This window comes from Danaus plexippus, chromosome 7 (assembly GCF_018135715.1).
Source record: "Danaus plexippus chromosome 7, MEX_DaPlex, whole genome shotgun sequence".
Taxonomy (NCBI): domain Eukaryota; kingdom Metazoa; phylum Arthropoda; class Insecta; order Lepidoptera; family Nymphalidae; genus Danaus; species Danaus plexippus.
The window spans coordinates 924,985-937,874 of NC_083541.1; the positions used below are offsets into that span (position 1 = coordinate 924,985).

Genomic DNA, 12,890 nt, shown 5'->3' on the forward strand with positions numbered 1-12,890 from the left:
GTCACTCAAACAACATGGCCGCAATCAGCTGTCAAAGTTCAAGCGTCCCTATTGGAAAACCCCATATTTCTCGAAGGTTCTTCATAATCACATTCTTTATGATCCGCACTCGCTGAACTCTGCAGTCCGCTGTCGTGCGTCCAGACGTCATATTTATACCAGAATTCAAACATAGTTCTGTTCTCTTTGATTTCGTTTTACTTTTAACAATAGTAACGACGACCAATAAGTTGTTATAATAATTGATGCCAGCCTTGAGTTATTTTCATGTTGCATCCGTCATTAAAGCTGCTTGCGCCGATATATACAAGCGGTCTTTTATATAATAAGGCCGGTTAAAATCTTACGTCTGCATTATAACCTCAGGCTTAAATTTAATCAAATATGCAACTGCAGTGAAAAACAAGCACCTATGGGAGTAAATAACTCTTGCACTAACAAAGTTTTGTCCCATATCTTTTTTAATGTAATTATAATTTAACAATATCGCAAATTATTCAGTTTTAATATCGGAAATTTCTCTTCTACGAATATTTTTAATCGCTAAATCTCTGATAATAATCTGCGATACTTCGTAATAGTGAAGGCTATATTTAAACCTCTTATCTCACTATAGTTAGCACAAAAATCTTTTGCCTCCGACTAGACTCAATACATAACATAAGTGCAGTAATAATTATTGAATAATAATAAAGAATTTCTTGAAGTTGGACTTAAAATAACTATGAAATTGGAAATCAAGCTTTTAACTATTTCAGTATCATTTTTACCAAACATCAAAACATCTATGAATCAAAATAATTAACACGGAACCAAAATACAGGGATTCACGGGCAACCTTGTAGAAAAAATATAATATTAGTCACACGGGGAGCAAAGTCTATATATTTCTTAAAGAGCTATTTTTTTCTCGTCTATTATTAGTTTACGAAAATAACATCTCCCTCAAACATAAAAATTTAATTATAATAGCGTATCTATATTTAGAATTTAATAATTTAATATTCTTTTAAATCTCTATATTCGAATAAGTAAAATCCAGCCAAATAAAGAGTAATAATAAAATTTTATTGAACACACGTATTCTTAGTACAAGTTTTCATCGTCATAGTATATACGAAGCGTTTCCCGTATCTCATTTAATAGTTAATACCCAGAACCGTAGCACCATTCTCTTTAATGTGCTTAGATTATGTACGATAACTGTTAACTCTCCGTAAGTAGTACGATGACTCAAACTTAGTGTAGCAACGTGATAACAATCATTCAATCGTACGCGGTGTGATTGGTGACTCGTCTTATCAAATTCTCCTATAATAAGACATAAAACTGACGTCGGCGTATAACTTGACGGATCATAAGATGTATATCATCTGTCAAGCCTGAAAAAAGGTTACGTCAATTTTTCCCCTAACGACGCCTTTGAAGTATTGAATGATTTTTATGTAAAATACACTTCGTTATCATGCTGATTTACTTAAATATATTAAGGGCTTTTGATCTTACAACTTTATAATAAGTTTGTATAAATATTACGATTTTTATTTATTTAAATTTAATTTAACAAGGTCTTCGATTGTTAACACCAACTTTAAACAATAAATTTAACATGTCCCTTCTCTGAACACGAAACATCCTTCTTAAATTAGGTGGCATATTATTTCTCATACTTTATCATTCTCAGTAAGATGTTGTAAAGCTATACCTCTCATGAAACACAGGGATGTCACGTGTGTTTATAAAAAACATAGTTAGTTAATAGTACTGGTTGATAATTTGGCAGATAACTTATATGAATATACGTGTAACTCGACCGTCCCGTGAAGCTATTGATGTTAAATGTTAATTTTCTAAGTCACTTTATTCTTAGATACTTCACGGTTATAGCTGTGGACTCAGGACGCAGTTTTTAGAATTTAATACCTTGAGTTCATGGAATCATTTGTCACTCGTGGAGCGACATGCGACGTACCTTTGTACACACGCGCTCTACTCTGAGAAAAAGTAGAATGCAACTTTTTCTACCATACAGGTGTTAAGTTAATCAAAATATATAAAATATTTTTTTAACTCGTCTCAAACGTAAGTCAAAATAAATGAACTATAAAGAGGGAAGGATCAAGAATTGTGAATGGAAAAGCCATTATACTAATTATATTTGAATGCATTCATAAAAATAGTAAAAAAAAATATTCGCCGAAAAAGTGACGTTAAACAATATTATTTTAATTAAAATTCTTTTTTAATTTCTTTTTTTTTCGATTCAGCTTCATATACGGTGGAAACGTTATTCCATTTTTATGCTACGTCTTCATTCACACTGGAATTATGATTCCATTTTCAATTCCAATAGTAATCTAAAATGTCATAACTTTTGACAGTCGTTAAGAATTATACAGGCTTCGGTAAATGAGAAATATAAAGTTGACATCTAGAATGTACGTTTCATAAAACAGATAGTCTATGTAGTGTTTTTACTATAACAGCGTTGCAATTATATATCTACGGAAAAAATATTCTCCGACAAGTTCTATCACATAAAATTTGGTAAATTATTTTAAGTTTGACTTACAAATTAATATTATGTCAATTTTTCGATTGTCCAACAGGAGCTTCCCTGGCTTCTGCCCAGAACAGTGACAATAGGTTTACAAATCTAGACCTGTTGCGTATCCTCGCTGAGAAGCCATGGTTGGGTCAGGGGCCCAATAATCGATGGGAACTGATCCCTCGTATCGAGCAAGATATTGGGATGTTCAAGCTGAACCCTGGACCTCCGCAGGGTGGTGACGGACTGAAGACTTATGATGACGATGTTATAAGGTAATTGAAAAATAAAAAAAATACCAAGTTCTTGGATCCTTCAAAAAAAAAATTACAAGGAGTTTTGGTTTCTTACCTCCTTAGAAATCTTCTTTAGATAATTGAAACTTGACACTCTTTTATTAAATTTATACTGTCTTTATACATATTTTGAAATTATTTTCGTGAATCGCTCTCGTCTAAAGAATTTTCATTCTTTATTCCCTTATTAACTCCCGTATCAAATTCAAGACATTCTTGAACTCCCGTCACCTCATTATTTTCGTGTAAGTAGACACCATAACAATGATTGTTAAAGACAATGAACTAGCTAATGTACACACCTCTGGGAGTAACCTCTGAGGGTTGAGTGTTCGAACAGATACGAGATAGAAAAGCGACTATTTATTTATAGTGTCTGTCTATAATGACAATAAAAGTAACTTGGAAGTTAAAAAATAAACAAACCATATTTAATTTTAAATACAAGAGTTTAGTTTCTTGGAAGCTACATCAGTGAGAAACTAATGAGATGTTCCTCCAAAAAATATTTTTAAATGACTTATTCCAAATTAATAATAATTTTATAAAGTTTATTAATATGCATGAAACTAATATTTTTCGGATTACTACGCGTATTTCATTATTTCAAAAACTACATAGTCCCGATGTTTCGGTTACTTTGCAGCAACCGTGATCACGGGCAGACGAGTTGTGAATGATAATCTCATCTCTCTTTAGTTTCCTTTAAAATTTAAATGAATACTCGCGAAAGTCTTAGATCGCTTTATTAATAATCTCATGAATTTATGTGTATTTTTTGTAATTCTGTATGTATGTTTTTATCAAGAACGGGTTCGAAGCGGTCCGCGGTGGCGTCTGCTCTCCACGCTGGCCGTAGACGACGTCAGCCAGCGCCTGCCCTCGGTAAGGCAGTCACGCCCTATGTAGGCGTCGGTAAGCAGAAGATCGCGGATATTTTGGTTAACGAATTGCTGAACTGAATTGAACTAAACACGGACAGTTATATAGTTTCGTTCACAAAGTATTCGTCGACGCAGAGTTTATGTTGTTACGATCAGTGTTTAGTTGGAAAAAACACTTGTATTAAGAGTACAGTACAGTACAGGCTTTTTAAATGAAAAGTGATTTGAAAATAATACATATAGATTATAGACAAAGATATTTCTCTGTCCAAAAAATAATATAGTATAAGTTTAAGTTTTTAAGGACTATATTTTCAATTAAATTGAACCTCCCGTTAACCAGACAAACTTAAATGAAACAAACAAAACACAAGAATAATGAAGTTCATATTTCCAGCTCTTTGTTATACTTAAGAAGGATTTTGAAAATATAATGAAAGAAATGAAAATGTAACTTCCTCTCTTATGAAAACACAAATATGTGACACAAAATAAACACGTTTTTAAGTAAATTCAGTAGCCAAAGACGTAATTTGCTTAAAAACTCTTGAAATTTTCAAGTAATTTGAAATCTATGATAGTCATTGTTAGAATAGAAGTCAAGCCTATATTAGGGTCATTCGAAAATATTTGCATATAAAGTTAGGTAAAAATTTAGATCTATGAAAAAAACATTGAATTTCGGTCTAATGGTAATGCAAGTTCGCACTAAGCTCTTGTCTGTATATCAAATAAAGCAACACACACAAATTTACTTTCAAAGTTAATATTCAGATATAAATTTGTGATTTATTTGTAGCGATGGGTTTAATAAGAATATGATATGGTGTTGTAAGTCGTGAGAGAGTGATTTTGCCATTGTGAATAATGCAAACGGTGTTCCCAGGGGTTCTCAACGACGTGGGCTCGTTTTTCGACTCTCTCCGCGATAATTTGGAAACCCTGGCCTCGTTGTCGCCTCAGCAGCGTTCCAGCTTATTCCAGGAACCGCCAACTGTCGTCCAGGCCAGTTCTTCCGGTAAGATACATTAACACATTAATGTCTTTATTTCATTACATTGGCAGTATGTTCGTAAACATTCGGTTCTGATTATGATTTTTTTTTTTGTTAATCGTTCACGCTTGTGTTCTGTACATTCTTTTCATTTCCATCATTGACGTTATATATACAAAACAATCGCTCATTAATAATTAACATAGCGCCGTTAAAACTGGACTTGTATGTGTGACATATGATAGGATAATATCCTCGAATAAAACCTTCGGAAGCGCGGAAATACTAGCTACAGGACACTTTTTTCCCGTTTCCTGTGACCTCAAGTGGATGTAATTGACAGTCGAGCACTGTGCTAAGAAATACACGACTTGAATGCCATGTAGCAAACATTCATTGATTGAAGTACTTATACATGAACGATCAAAACAGTATACAAACATTTGAATACACCAAACGAAAACTATACTATTCAAAAATGGAATGAGCCTTCGTGTTTTTATGGTCATAGGGTTTGTTTAAAAAAAATAATTATAAAACTTAATGTTACCATATAATAAATTTGCAAAACTTTCTCTTAAGTAGGAAATATTATTATTTTTGTCACTGTAATAGCTACAATATATATCCTTTTTACGTCTTCGTTATTATTCTGTACAAGCCCGATTAATGATTAATTCTGCAGCAGTCAAAAAGTTATGATCTCAGTGTTGCCATAAACAAAATGAAGTTTTATATGTGTAATATCTTGGGCTACTTTAGGCTTTTTATTTCCGTAGTAACTTACAATTATATCATCTATTCATAAATTAATAATTTCTGTTCCTGCAATAAACATAGTTTTTAAATACGAATATTTTTAGTATCTTATAAAACTATTGAACCTAAAAACTATGATCACTAAACGGATATTAGTTGCTATATTCCAAAGATATTTTGAGAATAAGAGAATTGATTTATTTAATTCATTTATATAAAATATTCACAAATAATATATTTTTAAAAGTATGAATAAAGTTTCTTTATCTCTCTTTTCCTATTTTATAGTTTTAAAGCAACTTATTTGTAACTATACTTCCAAACCTCCAGATGAACTGATTTTAATTCAGAATAATATTCTTTATTTACGTATTCACCGACAGACATTAGACCAATTATATGGGTATACATTAACATTCTCTAATGAAGTTTAAAATATTTATGTCAGTAAATTTTATTTGAATATTTCCACCCGGTATGCGACTGTTAATAATTAACGAGTCATTAAAAAACATTACTAACATTTTATTTAAAAAAAAATATTTACATGAAACCTCTCAGTATTCAATGGATTCACCGTGCGGGTACCGGGTCCATCGCGTTGCAGGGAGAGGAGCTTCAACAGTCCCTGGGACTTGCGACCCAGGTGTAGGTTTAAGGGGCCCCTATCTAACGCGCGTTAAACGCTCACCTCCATCGTCCAAGCTCCTCTCTCTACTTAACCAAATTTGAATTATTATTTAAAAGTCGAATATCATAATTCCTTTGCTTTATTCTGAGTGTCTTTCATTCGACCCATTCATTCGTCATTTTATCATTCACTCTATTCCTGTCAGAATACCACTCATTTTTGTAACTTTTTCTTTGTAAATGTTTTACGACTCTGGATACGAGTCCTTTTGAGCCTTTTTTGTAACTATACAGATTTATCATTGCCATAAATTTCTACTAAGTGTCTCTATACAAGCAAATTTCTATTCATATTATACAGCACTTTATAAACATTATTTTCAAATACAAATAAAAATATATCGCTTGTTATTATTGTAGTACTTTTTTGTCTTCTTCAAACATTGTAAAGTTCAACGCCCTATTAATATAAGGGCCGGAAATCGTTTGAAAATGTTAACAATACCGAAATATTTCTTTTACCTAAACTAACGCAAACCAAAGACAATTAAATTAAATATTTTTTTATCAACAGTTGATTAATATATATTAATAAAATGACTATGTATTTATATGTATATATTTTTCTTTAATTACTTTTTAATACATATATAATATAGATATAATTTTGTACTTTTAAATTTGCCAGATAATTTACTGGATATATTTATTTATTTTACTTAATATTTGAATGTGGATTCATCATTAAGTTTAAATTAATGTTTTGAGACTGAATATAACGTGCCACTGTTATTTACGATCAATTTTAAGATCATATATATATATATATGGAAATTTAAATCGATACAAATAATTACTTAGCAACAATCAAAATGTTGTTTTAAACTTAAATTTAATTTTGCCGACAATCTCAGTGGGATTGGGTAAGTTTTATTTACGGACGGTAACAGTTTTCATGAGCTTTTATTGAGTAAGTTTTTAATGTCTCACGAGTTTAAAGTTCAATGTATACTTTACTTTAGAACTCGCTAGACACGTTTAATTATTTATCAAACAGGTTTACTTACCGTACGCTAACTACGAGTGCACATCGCGAGAATAAAAACGGATAGTTTTCAGTTTCTCTATAATTTTTTTCATATAATATTATCAACATAAGTTATTTCATGAAAACATCAGTCATGCAACACCTTGTATGGTTATTCTAAGTCGGCATCGTCACTCTACAAGTCTTACGTATAGTATTCACGTACATAGATTATTGAATAAGTAACGGGAAACGCTTCGTATCCGGTGACGACGAAAACTTAGATAATAAAGAGATTTTTTTTATATACTTAATAAAACTTATTTCTGATAGCCAATGTTGTAAGATACGAAGAAGACGAATAGTTTTATCATGAAAAATTTTCGTTAATAATTCAACTTGCACTATTTATATAGTATGCATTTTTTATTTAATGGAATACTCGCAAAAGTCTTGAATATCGTTATATTCCACAGTTTATCTATATTAATGAAGTCCTACGCGTCGTCCGTACAAACGAACTGTGTAACTAGCAGTTCGGAATAGTTGCACGGTACAAAGTTTAATTGCTCGTTTACACCTACAACTCGGCGTAGCTCAGCGCGGGTGACACTTCAACGGCTGTTTATGAGTATTGCGGAATTGTTTGTAAGCTTTAGATCAGACTGCAGATACATCTACTATTTTAGATAAAAAATATCGTAATACACTAATATTGAAAAGCGAAGTTTTTCTCACTACGGTCTATGTGTCGGCCATTTTGATATATTATATTTTATCATCCCACTGAAGATGTATAACAAAAACAATGTTTCACCTTATTCATTTTTTATTTACTTAGAATGACACAGTACAAGTCGTTTTACAATATACGTAAAGCATACCTACTAATCAACGTAATTATTCAGCAGAGTAAGTTTATGCTTCAGAGTAAGTTTTTCATATATAAGAGTAAGTTTACTGTTTCCCAGGCGGCGGTGGTGGTGGCATCCGTAAACTTCACGCTCTTCGTCCTCTAAGACCTTCAGGGAACTTCAGGTGAGCTGGTCAAGTGGTTAGGCGGTCACTAAATTAATTTACATTATCTACACAGTCGCTTCCATCACGTCATTGTTCTGAACGACCATTATTAATGGTATACTTTGTCCCAGTTACGGTGACTCCAAGAATGACGTTATCGGCCAGCACCATAGCATTGTATAACATCGATTGATGGAAAGCTCTGATTCTCACGATATCTCAAAACAGTTGCTAGTTTATTATAGAGCACTAATATTCATAATGCGCAAACAAAAATGGGCACAAAATAGAATGTAAAAATATATTTGTTATTTAAAATATAATTTGTACGTAGATCTTACAACCGCAGATCGGATTTGGAGGCGGTCAGCTATCCCGGAGCGAATCACTACGATCCCGGGCTCTTGTGGACCGGGCTGGGCCGTCGGTAAACTGTCCCGGGATCACCGACAAACAACTCAATATAAACCAACACACGGATCATACCTGGACTACATACTTAACTGCTCTCAATGCGATCCTTTTAAGCACAATGCTGTGCCATACATCTGAGTGTTTGATGAAAAATCTTTAAAAAATATACAAGATGTTATTCTATAATTTTTCTTTAAAAGAATCGCAACAAAAAAAAAATATTAATAAATTTCCTTTATATACAAATGAAATTAGCCGTTCGCTTTCACTTTTATAAACTCGATCATAGCCTGTTTGAGACATTTCCAATTTACGTTAACATCAACGACGTCAGCAAAGAGTTGTCAACAAAAACATACGAAACAATTAGCACATTTTGATCTCAATTTTCTAGTCAATTTATAATTAGTGTGTACTTTACTATGTTACTACATAAGGCTTGCTCGTCACCGCATGTTCGCTATGAAATATTTATTAAAACTTATATTAAATATTCGTAAGTTTCTAGGCTTCGATTTTTCCGTTGCTGTAATTCTTAATACGAAGGCTGAATGTATCTCTGTTGTTCAATCACTTTGTATATAATGTTACTTTCGTGTCATTGTAATCTATTTAAATGTGATCCAAATATATTATTGTATCCATCGTTTGTTTTATTAATTAAAATCCTTTTTATAGAAGTTACTAAAGTATTAAAAACTGCGTTCCTTGTCTATGACGTAAAATTTAATACAACTTTAGTAATATTAAATTAACGAACTAAATTAACTTGCAAAGACTATAAGATTATTAGTATTTTAAAAATATAACTTGCATATATTAAGTTATTTGTATAACACACAAAATCATATCAATTCAAAATCAATTTAACTATTACAATTTTTTAACCAATCCCTGATATCCACAACATTCAGTAATTGTTAAGAGTTCTTTGATTGAAAATAATGGACGCTTAATTATATAAGAATTTTATATATATAAAAATAAATTTGATTTAGGAGAATAAAAGAGTATTTTGTAAAAAAATCAAAGGGATCAAAAGCCCAGCATTTTTTTCACGTAACGTAATATTCCTTGTACGACAACACATGCCATAGCTTAATGTCTAAGAGTCATATTTTAAATTTTTACTTTTCATACAAATACGACACATTAATTGATATTTAATAGGCATAAAAAAACGTCGTATCACAACCAAAACATCTCGTAATTTCAGTAATAGCGCCTATTTGTGGTAACAATGCTGTTTTTGCGAACATTTATAAGTCATTAGTATATACGAAGGTAATATGTATATAATACGCCAATTTTTTTTATTATTTAAATAAAATAACGCAAAATAAATATGTTATTTTTATATATTTTTCTTTGTTACAAATTGGCTTATTAGTTTTACGAGATAATTTTACTGCTTTCTTTATAAGGGGGACAAGTTATTAAAAAAGATTTAATTTAATTATTGATGTCAGTCAATACATCCAGAACATTTTAGAGCAAAGGTCCCTTTTACTTAAAGTTACTTTATTTTAAATTAATTATAAGATGCTCGCTTTTCTTAGATGCTTTGTAAGAAAAGTATGAAATTGTCTTTTATAATGAAAATTATCTCGCGTCAATTCCGCTAATTTATGCTTATGTTTTTTGAAGGATTCATAAAAATGGATGAAACAATTAGAATTAAGACTTAAAAGTATTACTTGAGCAATATAAACAGATTATATTAAAGACATTTTGTATACGAACATTGATATTTTAGAGAAATAATTTATAATAAAATATAATAGAATTGGTTTAGTAGATAATACGTTAGAACGTACATGCATGTCGTTTAATAAGAATGGATGGAATGGTTCCCGAAATAGTGAATTGACTGTTAAATATCAATGAGGAAACACATTACCGGTTATTGGGAGGAAATTGATCGTAATTGATAACAAAAACTAGGGTAAAGATGTTGTATTAACTTTGTTAATATAAGTTTTTTACTTGTATTTTAAAGTAAATTTTTCCTGTCTTTTGATCTTTTGATTTCTTTTTTCTTTTTTTGTAATAATGCAGTTTTCATCTTTCAAATAGTATTTTGAAGTAGATTTTATAAAAGAATATTATTTTATTAATTGCTATGAAATGATATATCTGCGTTTCTTTTTATTACTAGTGAAATACTATTTATACAGAAAATATATATATTTTTTGTTAATTCTAAGGTTAAAGTATATTAATCCTTCATAAATAAAATATGACTTTGTTTTGTGACTTCATAAAATTAATCTATTACAGGCTATTTCGGTCCCAAATACAGTTCGAGCGGCCTGCGTCGTGGTCAATAAAGTGTTATTATGTCGAGATGAGCTGAACCTAAGAACACAAACCCACTTTATAGCTGAGTGGACGTCGGTTGACCGCTTACTGTACTAGGATAACCATGCTCAGTAAAAGCTTTAGATATTTCTGCAAATAAAACTTTATCCGGTTTCATTGCTGTTACCAGCGGTTTTTATGTACCTACGATCTGTTTTGTTGTCATTTTTTTATAATTCCTCTGACAATCAGTGAGTTATGCCCAATTATATCTATACCTAAGTTCTTGAAATTAAAAAAAAAAATCAAAATAATCGCCATAAGAGATTTAGTACACACATTTTTTTATTCACTTTATATGACAGTAAATTTACTTTTATTTTACTTGGATGTCGCCTGTTACTTTTCTCGTAGCAACGTGTGGGGTACTAAATTGTCAAGAAATATTTTACGCATGAACCTAACATAAACTTATATGGTCTCCCTAAGAGGCTAGCATAAGACATGTATTGCATCCCCGATGATATAACTAAAGGAATAAGGACTAATTGTGATAAATTTACAATTGTATCAACGTAATGAAATAAAGCACTTTCTTTTGTAAACAAGTCCACTGAAAACATATTTGGACTCCACTTTCGGTCCAGCGGTAATGAAGAGGATCAGAGTTTGTTTTATTGCAAAAATATATTATCATACAAAGGAAAATAAAGTGCTGAGCATAACTGAATCATGTTGTCATTACCGTAAATTTATAATTGTCGGATGCCGATTGGAGAAATTAGTGTCAGGTAGCCCATGTATCGCTAAAAATAAACATATAAGTCAAATAAAAGTATCCAAAACAGAGTAGAAATGTTTTTTTCATTATATAGCTAATGAATTCTAGATGAAATCTTGCATATAAAAGTATAGAAACTAATTAAAGTTTTTGATACAGATAAAGAAAGTTCTAAATAAATAACTATTACATCAAAAAATATATATTTTTAAATAAAATATATTATTCGTATGAACATTATTTAAAGAATTTGCTATTACCTACGTATAAACTTATTAAAATATTTCTTTGAAATTATTCTTTTATCATCTTTAATCATCTTTATGTGAAATATTTTAAAGCAATAAATAACATTTACTAAAACATAGAGCAAGATATTTCAAATAATAAGAATGTATTCGACAAAACTTAATAACTATTGAAAACACTCACACATTACATATTTCATTAATGTTTTCAAAAAATTCTTAAAAAAACAAGATTAAAAACCACTCAATTTCAATGCAATTGTATGTTTTTTATCTAATAAATACCTAAACAATAGTAAAGTGTTACAGTAAGCGTGTTTCTTATAAGTGTGAGTAACACTCGCGTCACCGGACGATATAAACGCTCCCTTCCGTAGTGGCATAATATGTAAGACGTACGATTTACAAACAAACATATATTAACAACAAAATTTTATAACAGCCCAGATAATACCCAATACATTCTAAATGTATCAGAAATTAAGAGTATTTACACCATTAAACATATTATCAAGCTTTCACAGTTTGTTTAGAGTTATTTTATCGGATATTAAATAATATTTTTGTCCATAACATCGCTATGATAAGATTCAGCCAAAAGTATGTAACTTAAAGATTTTTATAAATCGCTACACCCACGTCAATTAGATCATTCAACAAAATTCTTCTTAAATTTAAGATTTTTATCTTCACACAGCTTTTAAGCCAATTTGGTAAAAGCCATTGTCTTTATCTGTTCACTCAATTATTTGAGTTAAAACGTAATTACGGTATATATAAATATAACATAACTTAATAGGATGAGAAATTGTAGAGAATTTATGAATTATAAAATTCTATGAAAAATAGTACATTATTAGCCTTTAATAAAAACGTTGTGACAAAGGCGTACTTTATATAACGAAGACTTTGATCCGGTTATAATGAATAGTGTCCAGTACCTTCTTCGATATCCTGCAACGGAATTTCCTGATTAATTTTGTTTAAG

General features: G+C 30.6%; 1 protein-coding gene across 1 annotated transcript in view; it reads left to right on the forward strand.

The window, feature by feature from the left end:
• The window catches only part of LOC116770936 (uncharacterized), a 25,053-nt gene extending 15,892 nt beyond the window's left edge, over window positions 1-9,161 (forward strand). Inside the window, exons 2-6 of the mRNA XM_061521000.1 lie at window positions 2,610-2,823; window positions 3,653-3,729; window positions 4,615-4,746; window positions 8,110-8,176; window positions 8,493-9,161. Coding sequence (XP_061376984.1) covers window positions 2,610-2,823; window positions 3,653-3,729; window positions 4,615-4,746; window positions 8,110-8,176; window positions 8,493-8,589 — 587 coding nt within the window. The 3' untranslated portion in view covers window positions 8,590-9,161. The remainder of the gene's footprint in view (window positions 1-2,609; window positions 2,824-3,652; window positions 3,730-4,614; window positions 4,747-8,109; window positions 8,177-8,492) is intronic.
• The last annotated feature ends 3,729 nt before the right edge of the window (window positions 9,162-12,890 follow it).